This window comes from Balearica regulorum, unplaced genomic scaffold (genome assembly GCF_011004875.1).
Source record: "Balearica regulorum gibbericeps isolate bBalReg1 unplaced genomic scaffold, bBalReg1.pri scaffold_34_arrow_ctg1, whole genome shotgun sequence".
In the NCBI taxonomy this organism is placed as follows: Eukaryota; Metazoa; Chordata; class Aves; order Gruiformes; family Gruidae; genus Balearica; species Balearica regulorum.
In genome coordinates, this window is record NW_022679072.1 from 46,561 (window position 1) to 72,332 (window position 25,772).

The 25,772-nt window shown below is 46.1% G+C and overlaps 1 protein-coding gene across 1 annotated transcript in view; it reads right to left on the minus strand.

Moving 5' to 3' along the window:
• Positions 1-2,752: 2,752 nt before the first annotated feature.
• Positions 2,753-25,772, minus strand: part of LOC142599783 (E3 ubiquitin-protein ligase RBBP6-like) — a 172,835-nt gene continuing 149,815 nt past the window's right edge. The window contains exons 2-6 of the mRNA XM_075741548.1: positions 6,827-6,926; positions 4,819-4,857; positions 4,122-4,158; positions 3,012-3,056; positions 2,753-2,825 (exon numbers count right to left, since the gene is read on the minus strand). Coding sequence (XP_075597663.1) covers positions 2,823-2,825; positions 3,012-3,056; positions 4,122-4,158; positions 4,819-4,857; positions 6,827-6,926 — 224 coding nt within the window. The 3' untranslated portion in view covers positions 2,753-2,822. The remainder of the gene's footprint in view (positions 2,826-3,011; positions 3,057-4,121; positions 4,159-4,818; positions 4,858-6,826; positions 6,927-25,772) is intronic.

Here is a 25,772-nt window from a genome sequence, read left to right on the forward strand (position 1 = left end):
TGTGAACTGTCATTAAAAAGAGTTAAAACCAGAAAAATTTCCAGTAATAGTGAAATATCTAAAAATATGCGTATCTTTCTTCCCAGAGAAAGATCTAGTGAATCTGTTTAATCTCTGTGACCTAAAACAAAGGACATTTTACATTGATAATTCCAGGTTTCCCTTGCATTTTGAAGGGCTTTGCAACATTGCCATATAACCTCTGTATTTCACCCCAAGAGAAACAAAAAAGAGAAACTATGAGTATTCGTGCATTTGTTACGTAACTGCCAAGGTAAAAAACCTCAAAACTCCGTCAGGCCAGAAGTCCCCCACAATCTTACCCCATTCGTTGGGCAGTCCTTTATGTAGTGGCCAGGTTTCCCACAACGAAAGCAAATATATGATGGTGGAGGTGGACCCAAGGGTTTCTTCACGTAACTGAAAGGTTTGGGGAGGGAAAAAAAAAGGTATGTATGTGTCTCTCTTGTTGAAACCAACATCTCTGCATATTTTCTCGTAATCTTCAAGGAACAGATTTGACATTATCAGAACTTACTTGATTGGATCATATTCCTGGCAAGACTGTACCATCATAGCTTTTATTTTGTCTTCTTCGGAAGCGTTGGCTTCAGCCAGATCCGCAGTCTGCGTAACAGGTAATGATTTGACACACACGTTAGGAACACATTGAAGCACACACAGCCAAAGACACCACCACTCATCCCATGCTGTACAGAGCAGCACAACGCTAGCGGAGGTTGCAGGGTGGTTGCAGGAGAACAGCTGCTTGTATAAAATACAGTTATCCTGGAGATGTTCTGGGGAGTCCTTACGCCATGACAGGGTGTTTACGTGCCTGTCAACCTACTTGAAAATAGCGTTCCTGAGCACTCAAACCTTTAGACTCGGCTGTACCTTACATAAAGGCTTGTGTAACCAATCCAATTTTGTCCCACGTGGACTGAAGCTATCTGGAGAAAACATTGTACCATCTAGTATTTTTAAGCTGATTTTTAAGCTCCAGACTATTTGAATAAGAAGCTACCCACTGTACATTTAATTGAGAAAGAGGTATGCAAGTGTCATTATTTACATTTTACAGCACTAAAAGGACATACAACTTAAGAGTCAGGGCAGTTGGGTTTGCTTGCTGAAATTGAGCTTCAAAGACAGAAGCATTAAAAGGAATCCAACTTCTCTCAATCCCTCAGCAAGATAAAAGATTCTTTTCAGTAGGAATTTGACCATCATGTGCTGCAGGGAGTCCAAACTGCATGTTCTCCCCCCACTCACTTCTTCATATGAAGTGATTTAACTGCAGCTGACAGTTGACTGTTCTTTTTAACATACAATTTGTAATATAAGCCTTCTGCAGAATTATATCTTCAAATTATTGAAGTCAGCTGATTTATTTTTTTTTTTAATAGTATTTGCTCGAAAGTTTTTATTACACACGATTCCAGATACAAGCAGGGTCTAAGGGAGTGACTGTAAATGATGTGGACCTTCAAGCACCTCTCATTCAGATCAGCCACTTGTGTTTGGTTTTATATGCATTCATTCACAAAAGCATCCAACTAGTTTCTAGTTTATTAAATGGTTCTTCCATACGCACAGTTTTTTCTCAACAGTAACATAATCCAGTCTGACATCTATGAAATCACTTCCGTTAACATTTACAGAAGACTTTACAGATAATTGACTAATTTGTTTGAATCCCAACATTTTACAAAACACATCCTCAAACCACAAAACATTACTAGGAATAGAACAAAATTCAAATATGGCATTTAATACATAGGAATGATAAACCAGAAAACTTTTTACAACACATCGCCTCCATGCTAGCCAGTCTGCACTAAAGAGGTTAGAGTAGCAGGTTTGAGCTGCTTTCTGTCATGTTCCTGTATTTTTCTGAAATGCTTAAATTTTCTCAAAAGCTTAGATGTGTAGACCACTTGGACAGTTTTTCCCATTTTAGAGTAAAACTTCACATGAGTTTACAGAACCAAGCACACGTGTAGGGACAGCACTAATGGAGACCAATTTCTTTTGGTGGCTACCTTCCAATCTAATTTTTTTTTTTTTACCCCCCAAAGGTACACAATTTAATTTCTGCAGTGAGAGGGGTGAGAAGTTACCAGTGGGAAGAGATTTCTCTTCCTTGGAAATGAACTCCAGCCTTTATTTTGAGAAGAACGAACTAGCTCCTCTGTGTGAGGCCCTGCCTTCTCTAATTTGTGTAACTTTAAAGACTAGAAATTTAATTGGCTAGCGCTACGCCTTCACACAAAGTGCAATGGCTAGTGCTTTCTCAGAGAAAGTTACACGTTGTTGAGGAAAGGCGGCAGGCAGTTCCACAGGAAAACAGGGCATTACCACACTTTCAGAAGGTCACGACTGCTAATATGCCACACGTGCACATTGGTGTATTCCTACAAGCAATTAGGTACGTTTACACAACTTACACAGCCTGCGTTCAACCAAATCAGATTGTGTTATTCCCTGTACATACACTACAGTTTATGAGATTGTGAAGCATTCAAAGAATGGACCTATAACTACAATGACTAGCAATTCAGAAATAGCCATGCACTTGTCCATGTGACAGAAACGCTTCTCTTTTGGCCGTTGCAAATCCCCCTGAAACATCCCTAACTTACAGGCAATTAAATTCTTCTGTGAAAATTGTGTTAGTTTCCAATGCAAAATTAACCAAACCTAGGGAAAATGGTAAACAGCTCCTGACGTGCCTCTTCTTTGTGTCTTGAAGGTGAGTAATTTGCAACATCATGTTGGGGCTGATAAGGTGCTCCCCTTCTATCTTCCCACACGGGGAACTACTTGTTACAGAATAGGATCAAAGTATACAGACATTTTAAAGTCAAAATAAATACTTTAAATTACTAAAAATTATATTAACATTTTGTTCACATGCCAACAGCTATCCAGCTATAGATCACAGTCCTAAGATTTAAAAATATGAAGCAAATACATTTTTGTATTATTTGACAAGAATTTATATGTACCTTAATAAGCTGGGCCAGAGAAGTAGATGCAGAAGACTCATCAACCTGTTCACAAAAAATTAAGGACATATTCAAGTTCTACACTCAAAACACAGCAATAGTTAACCTCTCCTGTAGTCTGAAAGTTTGCACTATATCCTCTGAGTGTCACTGAAAGAGATATTTCCAAGCTACTGTGATTTGGTTTTGCTCAAAACAGAGTCCAAACCTATGACAGCTTCAGAGTGCCTCCGTGGTTAACGAAAAGACACTGTAATACCCCGACCCGCTGGAGATCGACAAGGCTCTAACCTTGTGCCACAACTTGTACTCTGGCTTTCAGATATTTTCATTCGCAGACAAACTATTAACTGCTTCATCAGATAAAGTGGAGAGATCAAATGCAGAACTTGAGAATACCACTTTGTGTGGCAACAATATTTATATTCATGGCAATCTATCAAACACATTTATAGACCCAGAGGGGCCCAAACAATTTCACTTCAATTATACAGTTTTAGGAACAAATGCCCAAGTAGTTAAGGACATGGAAAAGAATCATTTGGCTGCACAGAACTGCCCTCAAAATGTATGGGCTATGTTGGGTGTGGTATTTGCTTGACCCCCCCCCCCCCCATTTTTTGCCACTTAGGAAAAAAACATTTAAAAACAAAAGCTAAGTGATACAATGTGAAAATGGCAAAAGGTACACTCCAAACAACGTTTGTGGCAAGAAACAAAAAGCACACAACAGCTATACAAACATGCATATGACTAGGTGTAGGCAGACCGATATGGAACAGGGCACCACGTTCAGTTGTGCAAACCTTGAACCTACAGGATCTCAGAATGATCCTACAATATCTGTGCCACACAAAGTCATTCAGGAAATAATCTAACATACTCAATATGCATCACTAGGCACCAATGCCAATATTCACATGGGAACCATGCAAAAGGTGGCGTTACTCAGTTTTTACCGTGCTGAACCAAATACACTCTATTTACAACATATACTATGTTTGACTGGAAAATAGATTAAGTTAATGTTTGGAAAACTAATACAAGGCTACATTGTTTAGAATTAAGTGCAGTGTGTAGAAAAAAGTGTGAAATTGTGGTTTTACATACTGCTTTTGATGTTCCACTCCCTGGCTCAGTTCGGCTTCTAGAAGGAGAAATAAAGGTGATCAGAACTTCAAGTAAAGCACTCGCTAGCCAACATAAAGCAGTGAAAACAGATTATAAAACCTGAACATCAACACATTATGTTCTGAGAGTCTACTGAATGTGGAAATTTAGTCATGTACATAAACTCTTCCCTCTTGGTACCTTCAGTGCAACTAAAAAAAACCCCTTCAAAATCCCATGTCTACTTTGTCACCAGTTACTCTAAGACTTACGGATATAGACCACAACAGTGAAAGTGGAAGTCCTCAGATATTTGGTCTCTGCTACGTATCAAAAATATGAAGTCAGTACTACAGTTTTGTGGTCTTAAATAATCAACCATCAAACTACAAAGGTAACTTTAGCCCATCTGTATTTCCCTAGTATCACAAATAGCTACCAGATCGAGTACTCTAGTTCCTAAGAAAGAACGGGGATAGTCCAGACACTTTGAAGTGCAAGTTTACTTAAGTGAAAAAAATCAGTCATCTGACAAAGAAATAACAACACTGTCAGCAACACAGTCTTTAGAAGGGTGCTGCTTTGTGGAAGCCCACGCACGGTGTTCAGACGTCTACCATACTTAGCCGTTAAAGTGCCAAAATACTACATGTGTTACATATGCTGTATTGATTAAAAACAGTAGTAGAAATGTCACCTGAAAGGAGATCCTAAGATTTTGGGTGATTTATGAGCCCTGTGACCGGTGGGGGGGGGGGGGGGGAAGTCTTAATTGCCAGAATTTGCTTTTAAGGTAATCTTGAAGATGCTACAATGTTCTAGGAAATACTGATTACATTTGAAAACTTGCTGAGATTCCACATACTCATTGATCTGTACCTGCATGCTGCTCATCATGGATCAGACATGCAACCATTGATATCGTTACAAGCAATTCATGCATCATCCAAAGCATCCCGTGAGCGGAGGCAATTCAAAGGCTGCTGTGGAACTGATCTACAAAGAGAAAGGCTCATGCTTCCTGCCACTGCTAGACCACCACCGAGGCTCGCAATTACAGCCACGGACCTCCTGAAGATGAGGATGTAGAAGGAACCCCTTTAGATTACCACATAATGGTTTCTTCATCCGTTTACCCGAAGAACATACTACAAGGCGATTAACGCGTTTTTGAAGGCCTCTCCACCATTACAGCATGCATTCATCATTCCCAAACATTAACTGCTCTACCAGTTGTTTCTGCAATTTTTCCAGCTGAAGGAACAGAGACCTAATCCGCCTGGCTAATTTTCAATGACCAGCAGTGCCATCCTTTCGTTATCCTCACACACAGGTATCCATTTGATCTTTGATGCTAGCAGCATCGATCCCGTCATTTCAGGGCAGCACTGCAACACCAGGAGAGGATGCCACCCACCAGAAATGGAGGATGCATTGACAAGGTATGTTTAAGCATACATATTTAAATTAACCCCCAAACACGGCCATGTTTATAAGCACAATGCTGTGGTGTCCAGAATTACTAGGCAGTGCCTGAAAGCACTTCAACAACTACTGCAGTAACATGCCCAATGTTTACACGCAGAGCCACATAAATTCAGGGGATTTTGATTTTGCTTGCAAATGCTTCATGGGTACTAGGACGCTGCTGCACTGTTTGTCCCAGACACACTGTAACTCATCAGTCTACTTTATTTTTTGACAACCAACGTTACAAATACGTGGCAAACCCACAAGCTAATAAAATCGACTAATTGTGGGGGAGAGGTGTAACTTTCAGAAGGCTGGAAAACACGACCACTCAAACAATGCTAATGTAGCTGACATAGAACTGGGCTCTATGAATCCATAAGTGGCAGTAATATTCCTGTAGTCAGGAGAGTATTTGAATGGCTGGAATTTTAATCAATACCCCTGTTTCTCTGTCCTCCGGAAATCTTGGGAATACAGAATTAAACAGTGGAGCACAGATATCAGCTCAGGGTAAAAACAGACGTAGAAAGATAACTACTAACATTTGGTAACATGCTAAACTGCTTCCTGAGTTTCAAGTTTGGAAAGGATGAAGTAGTATTAGTATGAACTATTCCCTCATCACGCTCGCACAAAAAGCAATACACTTTAGGATGTTGTTGTTCTCCTCTTGCCTGAAGTGGACACGGCCTTTAGGAAACTAAAAGGAAACTTGTTTGCGTGGTTCACCAGCTGGCCACCCTTGGTCCTTCCTGTACGGCTAGTATGCAAAACCCCCGGATTTGGGGCATAAGAACACCTGCCCTATCCCCCCCTCCAAACACAAGAAATAGTCAAACACCGAGAATCAGACTCTTCTGAGATGGGAACAAATTATGATTTTACACTCCAACGTGTATCTGTCTTTACTATAAAAGCAATGAAAGCAAACCCATGTAATAAGGAATCTCTCCACGTAGAGGAAACAGGATCTACACCTTGGCTCTCTGAACAAACCCAAGAGGATCATCCTAAAAGTTACCATGGTTGGAATTGGAACCCCACGTCCCAGAAGGCCTAAAAATCTAAGTCTACTTTGGGACAGATAGATGAAAATCTACCCATGACAACAAAAATTAGCAGCAGCTTTAACAAGAAAGATACAATCGGAATGCCTCTGTAAACTAGTATCCTTTAAAAAGTTAACTCGCTGAAACCCCTAACAAAGAAGCCAATGCTTTATGGATACTTACAGAACATGTCTTTTGCTGGTAGCTTTAGCTCCTCCAGCAGGGATTCTTCTCACAATCACCGAGGAGCTCTTCGGAATCAGGGCATTCTCATCTGTGTATTCTGAAAACAACAGAAACACAGAAAAAACACAGCAGTCAGTTTGTAAGAAGGGATGCTAATATGTAATTACACAGCACTTCAGAAGCCCTTGACAGATGTAAGAGCACAATTTTATATGTAACATCGCGCTTTTACCGTCTCAACACACTAGCAGTACCTTTGGAGAATGTTTGATAATCAAACAGAAGCAGCAAACTCTTTTCCACTTTTTTAATGCTGTTTGAATGCCAAGAGCAAAATAGCCTGAAAGGGCTCTAAAGGAGAGTCTGCACGAGGTTCTCTCCCGATCGAGCTTAAGTTGCTTTTACTTCTGTTAGGCTACAAAACTAATGGATCCCTGGAGAAAAACAAACCCCAGCAAGTCTCACCTGCATCAACCAGATTCTGGAGTCTGACTAGCTTGCCCTGCAACAAACCAGGCACCGGGCTACAGCGTGAAAACTCTGCACCATTGCTTTCATAGCGGCTCACTAAAAACGAGTCACCTCTGCTGCTCGTGCTCAAGACTGCCAGAACACGGAAGAGACCCTGCCATCCCTGCCGATTTCTTGGAGCTTAATCCATCAGCAGCCACACTTCTCAGCTGCTCAGTGCTTTACATTGAAATGGCAACAAAACTGGCAGTGCTAGAATTTGGATCACAGAAATTTTGGGGCAGCAGCATCCCCGTCACCAGCTGCTGTCCCCAGCCGTAGGCAGGGGGAGAGGGAGCAGCCCCGGGGGGGAGCTGCACCTCAGAGGGGAGCTGCACCCCAGAAGGGAGCTGCACCCCAGAAGGGAGCTGCACCCCAGAAGGGAGCTGCACCCCAGAAGGGAGCCGCGCCCCGGGGGGGAGCTGCGCCAGCTGCCCTGGTGCCCCCAGGGGCCCTGGCACCCCCTGCCAGACAGTGGCCTGTGCCAGCTGGTGGGTGTCAGGGTGGAGCTGGGCAGGCTGGCAGGACACCGGCAGCCCCGGGACAGAGGGCAGCACGCCGGCAGTGACCGGTGGCGGCATGGCCGGGGCGGTGAAGGTCACACCGGGCACCTCCAATGCCATGGGCAGCCGGAGAGGGAACCTCTCTGTTGGGGGAAGAGAAGAGGGGTGATGGGGTGAGAGCCGGGGCAGAGGCAGGTGGGGGGTTACCTGGAGTGGGGCAGGAGCACCAGGAGGAGCGGGAGCCTGCTGCTGTACCTGCCATGGCAGTTGGCCAGTGTGGGCTTTGTTTGGGGCAAACGGTGTTCTAGGGGTTCCGTCCCCACGGCGATCATTCCGCCAGCACCTGCTTCAGCCAGCCTTGCCATGCGTTTGATTTTTCATACCACAACAACTTCCCATCTCAATCATTTCCCATCCTGCTGATGATTTCCTGTCCTGAATGATGGTTTCCCATCCCCACCACGGTTTCCCATCGCCACGATGATTTCTCAGCCCCGTGATGGTTTCCTATGCGAACGGTCTCCCATCGCCAGGATTTCCCATCCCAAGCACAGTTTTTGGTGGGGGGAGGTGAACTTCCTGACCAAGGGGAAGGGATGGTGCCGGGACCATTGGCCCGTGGATGCTGATGCATCCCAAATGCCATCCCACTGGGGCATCCCAAATGCCATTTCAGACATGGTTCTTACACCTTTCAGGCACTGAGGCCCAACGCGACTTGACCAATCGCTGCTTAACACGCACACGCACAGACACGCACAGACAGAGACACACGCACACAGAGACAGAGGCTGCTGTTTTGCAAAGCAACTCGAATTCTGTGGTGTCATCTCCCACCCGCTTCTTTCTCGATGCAGACGTCCCTGGAGTCAGTCTTGCTGCAGCTCCCTATCCCTGACGCCAGAGAAGGGGAGGGTTCACCAAGGTGTCGAAGGGGCTGGGATGCTGGCGTGATCTGGTAGTCCTGGGGTACCCTTTCTTCTTCAGGGTGGGGGGCTGTCCTTCTCCTTGCAAGGACCTGGGGCCCTTCATTCATGCTGACTGAACCGTGTCTGTGCAGTCTGCATTGTCAACTAGATAGATCTTATACAAGTTCTTTCAGTTTTATACTATAAAGACCAATTGGTACAAGGGTTAGGGAATGCGTTTTTCCTACCAGTGCCTCCTTTCCTTTTAACTGTCAAGGGCACACGATACTACTCTTCTTTTAGTCTGAAGTCGAGTGCAGAAGGTAATAGACAATGTAAACACAGCCATATATTTACAAACGAAAACAAGAGAGTGAATACAATAACCCAAATCCTTTCAGTTCACAGTCCTCTACTGTAAGTCTGTGGGCCAAGAGGTTAGCCATCCAAATAGATTGATGGGAGATCCCTGCCTTTCTTCATGTAATATTTCGAAATGAGTCTTTATCTTGTTTCTCTCGGTTTCGTTTTTCTGGTCTCGATTTACATAAACCCCCCGCAGCCGTGATTCAATAACGCACATAGTCTGTCCTGTACTTCTACAAGGTCGTCTAGGGCTAATCGATTCTATATTACCACTTGTTATAATAATTTGATTTCTTCCTGTAGAGCTGTCCTACTATCTGTGCTTTCATTAATGGATTTTTCTAATTCTCTTGAGACATTTGAACTAGTAACGGTACTGGTTAACTAGTATCTAGTAACTAGTTAACAGTTAACTAGTTAACAGTTAACCAGTAACAGTTAACTAGTTAACTGTTACTAGTAACTGTACTGGTTAACCAGTAACCTAACCTGTACTGGTGCTTGGGGTTACTCCTCACTAGGTGCAGGACCCTACCCTTGCCCTTATTGCATTGCATTGGAGTCCTCTCCGCCCAACTCTCCAGCCTGTCTGGATCTCACAGAATGGCAGCACAGCCTTCTGGTGTATCAGCCACTCCTCCCACTTTAGTATCGCCAGCAAGCTTGTTGAACTCCATCCAGGAAGAAATCTGCAGCGTGATGCTTATTAGAATAGGTTTGATGTGATGGATTCTGGAGAATGTCCCTCCCCTGCGCAGTGGATGTGGCCTGTAGTAAGGTTTTGGAAGAATTTGTGGAGGAATACCAAATGCCTTTAGGTCTAGGAACAGATCTATGCAACCTTCCAGGCATAAGACTCCCCTGTTCATCTGTGTGGTCCTGAGATCTCAATTGTCCATTTCCATCTATTCTGTTAATTTTAAGGCTCTGTTGGCGTTTCCAGTTCCCAGCCCCGACAGAGGGAGCAAACCTGACCATAGGTTTGCTCTCCCAGCGTACCCAGGGGTCTCTTTTCAGAGTAGCGACAAACCCTTCTTGGCGGAAGGGCGGTATCCTTCCTTTCTTCAGTGAAGGCTCGTCATGTCGATTCCAGTCCATGTACTACTGAGAACTCTGTGGGACAGACACCCAGGAGAGGTGGTTTCTGGTAGAGGATGGGCTTTTAGTGCCTGTCCAACCGTCAGGCTAATTTGCCTCTGCGGCTGTAGTTTTGACTGCGGCTATGGCCGAATTATGGAATGAATATGTGTAGTCCATATTCCACCACACGCTTATAAGCAAGGCTACCATATTAAACCCTAGGCTTCCAAATCACTCTTAACAGGAAAAACAGACAGACACAAATAGCAAAAATAACTGTGCCTTGGATATAGGGGACAGCACAGAAATCAGAAGGGTTTCCTGTCTCCGGAAGCCCCCAAGGCATTTAAAGATCTAAACCAAGCACTCGTGGAAGCTCCCTCGTTAGCCCTGCCAGACTACAAGAAGCCTTTTATATTAGATTTACCTGAACAAAAAGGAATAGCCGGGTGGCCCGAGAAACGTCTGCAAGCCATTGGTTATTCTTACTCGGCAGAACTAGCCCTTGTAATTCAAGGCAGGATTTCATGCACTAGGGCTGTGTCAGCAGCAGCTGTGGTGCTTGAGAAAGCCAGAAGGATGTCCTGGGGCACCTCCTAATGCCACTGGTTCATTCCTTAGCTTTTAGTCCCCCTCTCTAGAGTTCAAGCAACTGCGGATGTGCCACAGTTGGGAAGTGCATTGGTCATTGGCTTCTTTGACTGAACGTCCCATAAATGCAACAAGATACACTCAAACCCCCTGAGATATCCCTTTCCTTCACTGGCCCTGCGGCGTGGGCGGCCAAGCGCCACACGGCAGAGCCCACTGCATCTCCCGCAGGCTGCCTTGCCCTGGCTGGCTGCTGACAGGAGGGGGCACTGGGTGGTGGCAGCCTGGGGGGTGACAGGACACCAGGTGATGATAGGTTGAGGGACACCAGTGGCACGGGGCAGTGACAGGCACGGGGCTGATGGCCTGTGACGTTGTCACCGAAACCCGGGAATAAACCTCATAACACCAATGTAGTGTTCAAAGGCAGGCATTCTTTATTGCAGCGCTGGATGCACGGGGGATAGCTCCACCCAACGTGCACGCCAGGTGATCGCCAACACACAGGTTATATAGAATCAAAATATTTCATTATTTTTCCAAGAAAAGGCAGTCCTATGATAATCATTTCTTAGAATTGATTTCCATAGTCTCCTCCCCATCACGCATGCTCAGTGATTTGAGTCGGTGGTCCTCAAGGGTCTCTGGTGGTCGTCAGTGGTCGCGCACCCGTGTCCGCTGGGTGACCCTCTTGTTGCGGGCGTGCGCAGTACCCTTGCTGTGGGTGCACCTGTCCATAACAACTTACTTCATAAGATTAGTATCTCCGAACCTGTTGTTCGGTTTGGTAGGGACTGTACGTGGAACAGAGCAGCGTTGTACCTTGCCATGGTCACTTAGCTCCATTACCTATTACCTTGGTTACAAACTAATTATCTCCAACTGATTCTGTAGTTTCTGTCTCATGGCCCCTATCCCACGGTTACATTTCCCCCCTTTGGAAGTTTTGAAATTATCACTTTTCAATACTTCCACTCATATTTTCCTGTCCTAGACACATTACAGATGTTCGTAACCTTGTAACCATAGCATCTACACCCCAGCTTGTCTGCTCATGTTTCTCTTTTGCACGTTCTAATGTAACTTGTGGAGTTACTATTACTTGATTTTCTGGTGTTACCCACCATCCTTCCGTATTCTGAGATGCTTTTAAGTGCTCTGCCAATTGCTCATCTAGTTTACTTTATCTTGCTTTTAAATTTGGAATTTTCATCTGTTTTACTGGTAGTAGTGCAAGGATACCTTGTTCTGCAGCCACCTTTGCAGCTTTATCCGCCAATCGATTACCTACCTTTACAGCCAGTCTGACCAAATTGATGAGCCTTGCAATGCGTTACGGCCACCTCCTTCGGTTCCTGCACATCCTGCACAAAAAGGAGATCTTTTGCCTCCAGCAGCAGACATATGGACTTCAGGTGCTGAAATAGTGGCCATGCTGCTTCGAGAGCTAAAATCAGCTTTGCTCCCTGGAAAGGAAAAGGGGCCAGTAAAAACATGATGGAAATTACAACTCAAAATAACCGTTTTCAAAATCACAATGAATCACAAGCATCCTTCCTGTGTCTGTCCTGCCTGAATTTTAGGCGTTGCATGAACTTTCAAACATCCCTGAGGACAAGTGCTGGGTTTGTTCCAGATTTTCAACAGTTCTTCAGAACTGGCACTTCAACAAGAGCAGAAGAAACATTGGGGACACAAAACCCTGACGCTACAGAAGCCGTTTTAGGACGTGGCTGGGAACGTTTGTTGTGACAACCTGTTTGCTTTCTCACAGCCATCAATACGTGAAGGAGGCTGCTCCCGTGGCTCCTTCAGGAGCACAGTGATTAGGAGCACACAGTTGTAACTGTAGATTTCGCTTGCTTTAAACCATAGGAAAACACGACGCGCCGGGAGGAAAGCTGCTTCTCTTTTGGTTCCTGAGATGATGGACACTTATGGGACTATATCTACAAATGTGCACAGGCTAACAGGGTCTATGTACATGTGTATATGTACAGACATAGGCAGGTTGTCGTGGGACGCGCAAGCATAGCAAGGCAGTTGCAATAGCCTTAAAATAATCCAATAATCACGCACGGTGCTCAAGTGCTTCTCGGCTGTTAAGCCATCTATCCAAGTACTGACTTTCTACGGATCACAGCTTTATTTCCCAAGCTCTGGCATATATAAGGACAACTGCTCTCGTTTTGCTAAGGCCAGTAGTAGGTAGATGTACTAGGAAAGTCTCATCATCTGGAAAGCATCCTAACTTTAGGGTGGGTTTTTCCCAGTCTGTCACTCAAATGGCAAATGCCCCAAGCCAGAGCCAGGTCTCACACTGCAGAGCCACAATAGTGTACGATGACTTTATCCGAGGGGATGGAAATAACTTTCCAACACCCTTTACACAGCTGGTCAGGGGGGAGCATCTCTCACCTGAGAATTTCCGGGCACCGTCCCAGGCACAGACACCCCCGTCGGCGGCTCCAGACTTACCACGAACCCCATTTTTGCTGTCTTTTCCACGAGGGGGGGATGCAGCTGCAGCTACCATCATCCCCACCAGGGGCAGAGGAACCTTCAGGCGCACAACCTCTCTTCACCTTCGCAGAGCTGGTGGTGATGTGCATGTCTTGCACCCCTGAGCACCCTGGGCTGGGAAAAGGCCTCGTCGGAGCACGTCTTCACAGCCTTAAAGAGGACGAGACTTCCAGCAACCATCCTTACCATTCGGCAACTCTTAGCAACCCGTCTGAGGATTAGACGGGTTCGGATTTAGCTTCATTTCTCTTAAAACCTTTAACCCACAGCTACATCTCCAGTTCCAACCCTTAACAGCATAAGCAGTGTATTTCCCAGAAACACTAATGCTGCTTCTTTTCCTTTTCACATCGGCTTCTTCTAGCAAGATTGGTTTTGTACACCACAAGCAAACAAGGAAAAAAACCCCACACTGCTCACGTGCACTGACAAACATCAGGAAAAGAAGCGGCAAAGAAACGGTGAAGTCTGCTTTAGCATTTCGGGCTTTTCTTCAGGTAACACCCTGAGAAACGACCCCTTTCAAGGGCAAAGTCTCCCAGGGGGAAACGTACTCGATTCACAGTGACAAGCCCATAGCTGACTGCGGGTTTGGTTCCAGCCCCTGGCCTTTGGCTTACTACTCGTTTGATTTACTATTACTATACATGAGACTCTCGCCTCGGACCCCTCTGCAGCAAACCCCCAAATCAGTTCTTTGCATAGCTCCACTTTGAACATCCTAAGATGTCAGAGATGAGGAAACAGGGGATGTAAAGGAAAACAGAAAAGGAAACCATCTGTTGATTCTTGAGGAAACATTGCTCAGAAAACCCTTCAAATCCCAGGATTCTCATCAGAAAGGCATTCATAACCTGGAGGAATTCCAAAAAAGGTCAACAATAATGATAGCAGCATTACAGGGCACTGTTTATGAAGGGAATGCATTTTGTGTATTCTAAGACAGAAGGAAATACTGGCAGCACTGTTTATCACGGGGAGGAGGAACACAGCTGGAAACCTGTAAAGAAAACCACGTAGCAGTAACACCACAGGATTCTGGCTGCCACGCGTGTTATTTCATGAAAAATCACTTGGAGCTAAAAGGTGACTTGGCTGGCACGGCTCTCACCCTGTCCAGCAGCCCAGGCGCTCCCTGCAAAAGTCCCATCTCCGCATCCCTCGCTCACTCAGGTTTGCAGTTAGAGCCGTGGCTCTCTCATGGACCAAGCGCAAGGCTAAGCTCAAGGTTGCAGGCATCCCGAGGTGAGAATCTCCCTGTAACGGTGGGCTCCCCATTTGCTGTAAGCCTGCAGCAGTATCAGGACAATGAACGGGCCAGAGAGAGAGAGAAAGCAGTTATGGGGTGTGTGCTGGGAACTCGCCTTCAAACCCCCAAGAAACCAGTTCCCGAATCAGACCAAGCGGAACAGCTTCCCTGGGAGCAGACTCCTTGCCTCCCCGCTGCCTGCCCAGCAGCCTGCTATTACGGCACTCTTCTCCTTTGTGCTCAAGGCCATCCTCCAGAAGAGGCAAACAGAGCTAAATCTCAGTTTCTTTTCCATTTACTGAACTAAGTCATGTGTAGCTCCTCTTATTTCTTTCTCTTTTTTTTTTTTTTTTTTTAATTTCCCCTTGTGAGGAAGGAGAGAACGACCGAACTGCAGAAGACTTGTGCCCGAGACCCTGCACTGCAGGTGGGCTGTGCCACCAGCCCAGAGCTGAGCAGGTCATTATTTAGGACAGATGGGATTCAGGCTTTTGCCTTTTACTTGCCCATTCCTCCTTTGTAACTTGCTGACTTCTTTTTGGGATCCTCCATTTGCGCTCTGACGCCTGGCCGCTTGCTGCAGCCCGAGAGTCTTCTGAACAAAAGGAGATACATCTCCTGAGAGGCCAACCACTAATTGCCTACGTCTCCACTAAGCAATACCGACAATCATTTTTTAGAAGGGCGTGGATCATAAAATTTGTGACACAGAATTAAAAGATTGCTTTTGTAGGCCCCTTTCATTTAACAGGAGCTTATAGAGTTGGGTTCAAAACCACAAAACACTTGAAAGCCAAAACACTCTTTGTAGCTGCTACTTTGCTTATTCTCCTTTGAAAGAAATACTTGGCTATTTGAACATGTTTCCCACATCAATTCCACTACATTTGTTTAAATTCAAACTTTAAATCTAAAATAGACAAAAATCCAAACTACAAAAAATTTAAAAAATAGCGCTATGCTAATCATTTTTCCCTGACTTTTTAAGCGTCTTTTGCTCAAAACACCTAAATTCTGATCATACCCAATATTATCTCTCATAGTTATAGAACACCTTTTTCACTTCAGTGCAATGTAATCAGCTGATGTCCTAATAATACTCCGCTCTCCTGACTCACAGAATTCATGGTGCAAACTGAGATACAGAATCTCCCTCTGCAATGCTAGGTGCCTTGGGCAGCGGTCCTCAGAAACAGGACAAACGGAGAGTGCCTAAGCTTATCAGGGGTGAACAGAAGAGGAAAAGGCATCTAATTAGACCCACCTGAAGATCCAAGGGTGATCTTCAAAGATCACAAACTTTCTTCCGCAACTGAATGTCTAAGACTGACTTTTCTTTCTGTTAAACAAAACTAAACCAAACAAAAAAACAAAACAAGAGATAAATACAGGAGACAGAGACTGCACTTGGCCTCAGGAAGGGCTAACAGCAGAGTTGTCAGAGACCTGATGAGGAACACAAGAGACTGGAGTGCCATTTGTCTGACTAAACATGGATGTCTCTAATGCAGACACCCTTGTCCAAGCCAACCTTGGTCCCATCTGTAGGCAATGGAGAGTTAGTCAGTGTAACCAGTGAGTGCAAGGTCCTGCTCATCTCATCCTACAGTAAATGCTTATAGAGTTGGTCAGAAAGACCGCGCACTGGATTCACTGATTTTCTTCGTTATATCTCCTTTAAAACAAAACAGGACCTCAGTCCACTTGGGCAGGCGCAGACGATTACAACCACGTTACAGATACACAACTGAGGTCAGATAAATTACTGTCCACCTCTGCTCTATCCAATTTGACTCGAGACCACGACTTTGTGTCTCCCTCACCTCCAAAACAGCTCCCGTAACCCCCAGAAGAAGGGAAATGGCAGATTCACCTGTTCAAGCCGTTCCACTTCCCGTGAGCAATGGGACCGGTCACGGGGTCACAAAAAGAGAGCCAGTCGCCATCCGCAGCCCACAGCTCCTGAAGGTCATCGGAGAAGACCTGCAGGTTCAAATTTCACCTCTTCTGACTCCAAATACCGAGGGACTGATGCCAGACAGGAGCTCCAATGGCATCTACCGGCTGCACTGGGTCTGCTGACCCAGCTGGGAGGAACCGTTCAAAAACTGCCGCAGGGACCCAGACATTCTGAAGCATGGGGGGGGGGGGGGGGGGGGGCTGGGCTATGCAAATGACGAAACCCCCCAACAGCCGCTTCCACCCCACCGCCACCCAGCAGCCCTCACAGCGCTGGTCGCCTTCCAGACCTCACAGCACCCACTGCTACAACACACCAAACCTTCGCAGGGTGACGCCCCTCCATGCTCAACTCTAGGACGCAAGCTGTGAGGAGAGCATCGGCTTGAACCTGGACACGGCATCCTCGCTCCTGGAGGGCGAGATGTGCAAGTTCACCTTCCTCTGAAAGGGGGAAAAACAACAGTAGAAACCCTCAGCCTGAAACAACAATAGCTTCAACTCGTTTAAACCAGACACACAAAAGGGTTCCGTCATCCCAGTTTTTAAGAACACGCTTTAGGCAATTACGACTAATTGGGAGAAATCCCACTAGGTAATCTGAAGGCCACTTTAAAGAGGGTTTAATAGTTAAGCAAGCTGCGAGGGGATTTTGTCAGCCAGGAATCCATCAGCAAGAGCTTGACTCTTTCAGGGAACCAAGTTTTCTAACACAGAATGGATATTTTTAGCTATAAAACCATTTACTCTAAGCAGGAGAAGATTAGTCCCTGTATACTACCTCTCAGCTATTCACACACATCTCCCTTTTTGAAAAAAAAACAACCCCCAAACCCAAGTGCACCAAGGAGTCTGTCCTCAAAGGCTTGTGAGCATAGCAGGGACAAAGGAGTGGGGGGCTAACTCCCCAAACGACCACCGGCCACCACCCGAGACCCCCGCGCACGCGGAGTGTAGTTGTGCAACGCCAGCATTATGTAAATGCAGTAGATAGGCGGAGAGGTGGAGACTTCTGGGAAAATGTCTGAAGATTCAGGTCTGAAGGTATATAAAGGATGAACGTTTGGGTTAGGGTATGCACGACAGGCGGGGCTATCCCCCGTGCACCCGGCACCGAAGAAAGCAATGCCTGCTTTCTAACACTACAACGGAGCGTTGGAGAGTTTATTATCCCCTATTTGGAGACAGCAGGGGCTGGACCAGGCGGCCTTTCGAGGTCCCTTCCGGCCCACACCAAGACCAGACCCGTGGGGCCCCACGCCGGCGGCGGCACAGCCCAGGCCGCGGCCGCCCGGCTCCGGGGCGCGAAGCGAACGAGGCCGCCGGTCCCGCCGCCCCGGACCGCCCCGCCCCGCCCCGGGTGGACACCGGCGCCGGCTCCCCCCTCACCTCCGTGGCGCCGAGCCGCGCCCGCACCTCCCGCGCCAGGAAGGGCTCCAGCCCGCCGCCCGCCGTGCAGAAGTACCGCCCGCCCCCCGGCGCCATCCCGGCTCGCCCCGCCGCCCTCAGCGCGGGCCGGGGGGCCTGGCGGGACCGGCCCTCCTCGGCGGGGCCCCTCCGCGGGGGCGGCTCTCCCGCGCTGAGCCCGCCCTGGGAGCGGGTCGGCGGGGCAGAGCGATGGCCCCCGCTGCCGCCTGCCTCGGCACCGGAGCACCTTCTGTGCAAGCACCTGGTCCGGACCGTGTGTGTACACTCGCGGGGCGAATCTGCGCCTGCCCCCACGGGACCGCTTCCCCACTCAGCGCGGTTATCACCGTGACGGGAGGGGACGCCCTGAGGGACCGTCAGTGCGGGCGCTGAGGTGAAGCACTGCCGCGCAGCTCTCGCTCCTCCTCTGTCGGCAGAAGACCGCGCCGCCACAGCCCTGCTCTCTGGTTCCCTAGATCCCTGCTGCATTGCCCGGTTGGCTGTGGCAAAGTTGGACGAAGTTAAAACCTTAGAGCAGCATTGGGTAACTGTGGGAGGAGGATCAGGCAGTGTGTTCGAGATCTGGATCGCAGCCTGAACGAGGGGAACATGTATTGCAAATCCAAGAGGACGTTGACTTTACATTGTCTTTCATTGCTTTGCTGCTATTTTTTTATGGTGAAGTCCACCCCAAGGACCAGGGCTTGTGAGCGTGAGGCTGCTCCTGTCTGCCTGTAGATGGCCTCATCTGCTCAGTCTCCCTGGTCAGGGGGCCTGTAGCAGACCCCCGCTATGATGCCCCCTGCCCCAGCCCTCCCTTTAATCCTGACCCGTGAGCTCTCGATCAGCTCCTTTTGTATAAGGCCTTTATGGATATACTGTAGTATGGCATATACAGAACTTGGCTTTTTTGGAAAGGATCGCAGCGCTGCCCTGGAGAAATGTATCACCGTTTGGTTTTTTGGGAACTGTTTCCTGTGAGCCCGGAGGAGTGTGTCACCGCTGTGCTGCCCTGGAGGAGTGCATTCCTCTTTGGTGTTTTGTGCCGTTCTCCGTGTTGCCTTTTGGGAGTTGTCACCGTTTGGATTTTTGGCTGCTCTCCACCCTGGGCATTTTCTTGAAGCTTTAGCTGATCTCTGCCCCAGACCTTTATTGGAACCCTCTGTCTCCTGGTTTTTTTTGAGCTCTCTGTCCTGGGGTTTGGTGTTTTGGTGGTGTTTGTTGTTGTTGGTGGTTTTGGGGTGGTTTGTTTGTTGGTTTTTTTGAGCACTTCATGGTTTGGATCTTTTGGAGCTTGCCAGCCCCGGGACTTTTTTGGCAGCCCTTCACTGTTTGGGTATTTTGGAGCGCTTCACTCCATGCCGGGGCTTTTTCAGCGGCCTCCATCCCTTGGGGTTTTGGGGAACACTCTACCCTGGGTCTGTTTGGGAGCTCTGCACCCTGGGGCTGTTTGGAGCGCTTCACCGTTTTGTTTTTGGTGCCCTTTGCAGGTTTTTTTTTTTTTTTGTCTGGAATGCTGCGATGCCCTGTGGCCCTGGAGGAGCTCTTCACATTTAGATCTTCTGGAGGGCTCCATTCCCTGGCTGTTACTGGAGTTCATCACTGCGCGGCCCTCAGAGCGCATCTCTGTGTGGGCTTTTTGGCTCTTTTAAATCAGTTTCCGTAAAAGGTCCCTTAGGTTGGCAAACGATTAGGAAGTGCATCTATTGCATGATACAAATGGAGTGTTCAGAAATGTTCTGACTTCACTGTTGTTGACGTGCGAAATTGTTTGAGAACTCAAAATTGAATGCTATGGGGAAATAAGCGAGGAAAACCCCAACACCTCTTTCCCATCTGAAGAGTAGCAGTGCTGTGTGAAGTTTTAAGGACCGTTTCATACTGAAGTGCCTAAGAGCACTTTAAAAGCCCACTGGTGATTTTTGTGGTTTGGATTTGTCTTTTATCTTTGCTTTTATCTTTTTATCTTTTGTCTGTTGCCTCTAGGACTAGATATAAAGCATCAGCTTAAAACAGATGCTGCTTTGTGGCATTCCTCCTGGTCTTAGCTTGGGGTGTTTTTTGGCTCAGTTCAAAGTGTCCAGATGCCTGGAGATCGCATGCCGTAATGTGGCAAAGATCATGACCTAAAAATACAGCGTCTTTCTCCTGAGAGACAGAGAAATGCACAGACAAATCTGTCTGTCCTGGATTTCTAATGATAACGTTGAAGTGTTCTGTTTGGTCAGTCCCTTTCAAGTAAGGAACTTGATGAGAGCAAAGGGAGCATATGCCCAGAAATGTAGAGGAAATGAAGTTATGGTTCGTTATGTGTGGTGGGTTCATTTTCTTGCCCGCTACTTCCCCAAGCAGCTGCCGTTGGCCACACTGAGTATTCCCAGGAGGAAATCCCTCCTGCCCTCAGTGAGCACAGCGGACGAGCCTGGGATTAGCAGGTGGCGAAATCCCGTGGCAAGTGCTGTAGTGTAGGAGAAGGAAGGGCAAAGTAGCATACATCCACTAGAGAAAGGTGAGCAGGAGAAAAGGACTGCCGATGCTTACAGGTGGCTGTGTAACAATAGCAAATAAGCTACAAGGGTAGTTTTCAGCTTTCTGTAGGAAATCTCACCCAGGGTCTGCTGCCTAACAGGAAGCCATTGAGGCTGGTTAGTTTTTTTAGTCCTGGATTTTCTCTGGATTGAATGTTGACAAGTGGCTTGTGTTCAAAATCTCGGCGTACTTGCCCGCTGTCCCTGTGACACAGGTGTAGCCCAGCCAGCCCTCCCGTAAGGTTCTGCATGGGCGAGTGTGCCTCAGCCGTGCCCCTGACGAACGTACACACCAGTCTCAACACCAGCTGATGTGTGAAGGAGCCCCGTCTCCTGTGGCAGGTAGAGCTATCTGCCTGCTGCTGATCCTCCGTCAGCTCTCCCAGACACACATCAGTCTGTGCAGCCTTAGCACATGTGTTGGAGAAAGAACAGAAAATGCAGAAAATCAGCAGAATGACCTTTTTTTCCCTGCTGAGAAAGCCCTGTTGTGTGGGGCCTGCAGCCCCGAGGGAGCCAGCGGCTCGGTGCCACTCTGCCTTTGGCGTCCATCCATGTCTTGTTCACAAAGGCAGATGGTAGCTGTTCAGGCTTGAGTGACACCAGGAGCTAATGCAGTGGGGTCTTGAATTCAGCATCTTCAACAGGATTTGAGTGCATTTCCCTAAGGGAGTTCGGTGTTATCCTATCCTTGTTCAGCTTGCGATAAAGGCGCTGTAGAATGCACATTACTGCTGTTCCTGAGAGCACCTTGGCTGGTTTTGCCTTCATTGCACACTATTGCACTGCAGCCTTAAAATCAGGGTTAGCAAGAACGTTCCAATCTCCAGCCACAAGCTTTACACAAACACTGGTAGCTGATATAAATGAGCAATATCAGGGCAGAAAGTCTGGTCTTTTAAATCCTTGCTTTCTCTCTTCGTTGTCGTTTTTTGGTTGGTTGGTTTTTTTCCTTTGAATCGGTTTAAGACTTGCGTTACAGCTAAGCCAATTTCTCATCTACTGTGCCAGTCACCACAGTAAGCTTTTCTGAACATCACACTATTAGCCCAATGGAGTTCCTTTAAAGTCACGTTTGCAGTCATTGGAATTTCTACTTAATTGGACTATTACGGGGCAAATCTTTTCTTGTGTTTTCTCTCGCTCTCTTTACCAAAAAAAAGGGTTTACAGCATAGCTCTGCTCTGGAAAGATTAGCAGCTATAGCTAAACACTGAGAAAAGCTATTGGATGGTGTGTGCTTTTTTTTCAAAATAAAGAGCATGCACAAGTTCAAAAAAAATTTTATAGACGTAATAGGAAGATGAGTAAGAACATAAATTAAGGTGGAATTTCTCTCTGTCTTTTACGCTTGTTGTGCCTCTTCTCTTTGCCTCTTTGTGGGTACGGCAGCACTGATGAATTACTGCAGGGAGACTTGGACCTTAAAGAAAACACAACACACACAAAAAATGATGTTAATTTAAAACAGTCACTCTCCCCAGTCTTCTTCCTCCCAAATTTGGTGTGTGGGTGTTTTTTTCCTCTCCATATGCTCTGCAGCTACATGCACTGCAAATCATTTTTGTTGCGGTGAGATGCAAAAAGAGCAAGTCTTAATGGCTACAGGGCACTATCAAACATCAGGAAAACATGATTTAGCCCAACGACAGTAAAGCTCAATTTTAAAATGTCAGTTTAGTCTATTTAACTTCACTACTTATTTGGCAAGTCATCCAGGATGCAAAATACTTGTACGGCAATCCTACCTAGGGGGCTATTTAATCACCATTTCTAGCCAGATGTCCTAGCAACATTTGGCACATACCTCTAGCTCGAACCAAGGATAGTGACCACATTTCAAGAAAAGTCACATCTAGTAATAGGACTCAATGCCGTTACTCTAGGGAAGATACTGACAGCATTACTAATAGACTCCTGCCCAGGTGATTTTTGGGGATAGAAAACATCAGCTACCCTGCGTTTTTTCTTCACAACTTTTTCTTTTATTATTTTTTAAAGAAGAACCATTTCACGTAATTCCCCATATGTTTGTTAGCATCATCCCTCCTCTCAAACTCCTTCATCAATTTAAGATTTCCTTACAAACAAGTCTGATCTTTTAATTCCTAGGAAATATTGAACGATGACAAGAAAATACTAGTGAAAGCCTCCAGTCTGCAGTCCAGGTGAAAGTCTATCCGTCTATCCACGTGAGAGAGACAAAAGAGGAAATGAAGACAATTTGTCTTGCATGTCTCCTCTGAAGAGCTTTGAAGTAATGGTGCAAATCAGAGTAGGGAGATGCAGAAAATCCAGCAACTACAACTCTCCAGTTTCTGGCCTCCTCACAGCTCTCAGGAGGTGAAGGATGTCATTACAGAGAAGCTTTAGTAAAAGACACATCTGCTCCTTAACAACTGCTGCAACATTATAACTGTTGGGCCACTGTAATCTCTGCCGTATTTGAGCGAGTAACCTCCATATGGAAGTCCTGCCGCTGCTAATCCCCTGAATCATCCAATCCATCTAACGATAGAGAGGTGGAGTGGAACTCCTCCTGATTCTTCTGGACAATCCGCTTCTCCATTATGGACATGTAAAGTAGTTACCTGGAAAACGAATGCCTACGCTCCTTTTGAATCTCATTCTAGTCCATCAATTCCTTAGCAAAATCATTTGTAACCTCATCAAGTTTGGACTTGTAACTGTTAAAATAACTTTGACATTTACTACAATTTTAGTTTTACCTTTATTACAAAAAGACATCAAGAAACAAAACATGGCCAGTCTGAGAAAAGGTATACTGCGTGCAAATGCCAAAGGTCCTCTTTAAGCAAAACCAGTTTAGAATTCCTGCAAGTTTTAGGGAAAGTTTTAGAATTTACGTTTGTCTTGGTTTAGTTTTGGATGTTTATCATCTGCAATGAGAAAGCATATTGGAAAAAAACAAACTGTCATTTTTGCTTATGTCAGATGCACTTTGGTGTAACTGCAGGCTGATATGCTACCGAGATACAACAATGAAAACCAACGCAACGTCATTGAGCCAAATCCTTACTGCTCTTTAAGTCTCCGTCGTTCTCTGTAAAACCCCTCTCTAGACAAAGGAGGTGTGTGTGTCGTTTGGGTGGCATTTGAATGAGCTGTTGGTACCCAAGCTGATGACGTGTTTGCAGGAGCTGGGGGATGTCCTGGAAAGGGGACAGTGTACCCAGCAGACGGAGGCTGACCAGATGGAAACTGAGGAGTAAAGGGTGGTGGTGGTACCCCGGTGGAAGAGAAGTGCCTGGGGAGGTGGATGATACAAGGGACGTGGAGGCACAGGCACAAAGACGGGTGTTGATGCTGGCAGTGTTGGGGCCTGAGTCCTTTGGGTACCTTCACTGTGCAGGCGTCCTTGGTTTGAACTTCTAAAGAAACCCCAACACATGCGTCACTGTTACACTCTGCCCTGATTTGAACGAGGAACCCGAATGAAGCGGGAGCATGGTGACGAGCACTTCTTGTTCTCAACTTAGGCATTTCTCTCCCTACTTTCTCTTCATTGGAGACGACACTTGTTCCTTGGTCCTCATACTTGCCTTCCCCATCCTCACCCCCAACAGTTCCCTCACTCTTCTCTCCTATACTCAGTTTTGCAACTGTGGATGGAGGCTGCCCACACTTCAAAGAGACTCCCATCTCCCATGGGCCCAGTGCCCACCGCTCCTCTGCCACTCCTGGATGCACGTGATACTTCACACTTCTGGTCTTCAAAGCACTGCACAGATATCAACTCATCTTCTCTCAAACTTCTTTTAACTTCCACATACGCTTCCTACGTTGTTGCCACATGACGATGTATTTGGCCTGTTCTTGTCCCTGAACTGTTATTTTCTTGCTTACTGAACTGGAGATTTTAGACAATCTGTGGGATGGATCCTGGTCTTTGTTTCAATTTATCTTTAAGATTTTATAAACCCAATGCACCCTTACAATCTATCTATAAAAAAACCGAAGGACTAACTTGACACGGCAGTAATAGATAAAAGAGACTCCTCTCTCTCCAACTGAGAGAAAGCAGCTTGGCTGTGTGAGATGACTAAATTGAAGAAATTCAAAATGGTGATACAATAACAGCATTGACTTTTCCAATAATTTTCTCCATCAGTATCAACTGAGTTGTTAAAGAGAGAATGTCGGAGGCTGATTTCTATTGGGAGATCAATTTCTTCAGCCCTGTTCAGCCAGTAATCAAAAGAGTGGCTTTCCATCTGATCCTTTAAGGATATTTAATTTTTCTATGCAACGATGATCTCCTCAAAAAGTGTTCATTTTTCCAGAGTTCTCTTTTCAATCATGTACTGGCGTTTTAGTTTAAATAATCTTACTGCAAGCACAGATCCCCCTTGTTAAAGGCAATTCCAATTAAGCCATTTAGAAAGTAATTAGCACTTGTATTCTTCACAACTATCTGTGCATACTTATGTCACTATAAATCAGCTGTTGTGTGAGTTAGGTGTTACGACCTCCTTTCACAGGTTACAAGTAGGAGTATATTGAATTTCTGTAGAATACTTACCGTTCCCAGCCTGGTCTGCCACCTGCTGAGCGAACTGCCCTGGCTGTCATTGGGTGACCTTTTGGAGTGGGGAGAGGAAAACCAAAAAAAATCCCATTCAGTTTATCTGAAGATAATTCTTTCAAGTAATTCTAAAGTTCTAGTACACTTACCCGTTGAGGGTATTGATTGTCCTTGAGGGCCCACAAGACTTGGCAACGCTGGTTGTCTTTGTGCAGGAACCTGAGAGCCGTTGTAAATAAATGCAAACAGTTGGAAAATGAGCTCTACTAAACCACAAGAATCACAGCATACGTTGAAATGAAATTTACCTTCTCTTCCAACAAAGTGCTGATTGACGGAGAGGAAGATGTGGATTGTCGAGCGGCAGTCACCAGAGCAGCAGGAGGTGTAACAGGCATCATCTGCTTCTGCTGGTGCTGCTGAATCTGCAGACGGAGCCTTTTTGTGTAGCCAGTTCCATTTCTGAAGTTGGTTACAGCCTGGAGGCAGAAAAGAATTGGCGAAAAGGTAATATGAAACTTCAGTAGATACATGAACAAAGGCCTCCACAGAGTAAAAGTACTTGTGTATTTCTGTACAGATGTATCAACGCATCACTTTAAACACTGATGTTAATGATTGGTAACTCAGAGTGTCTGTACTCCAAGTACTTCAGTGTTAACACGAAATTTGAAAGTGAGCAATCCTGTTAAACAAAAGTGTCATCTGAATTTACCAGGTTGCCTCTAAAGAGTTGTCAGCTTCTGTAACAACAGATAATGCATTTGAAAAGT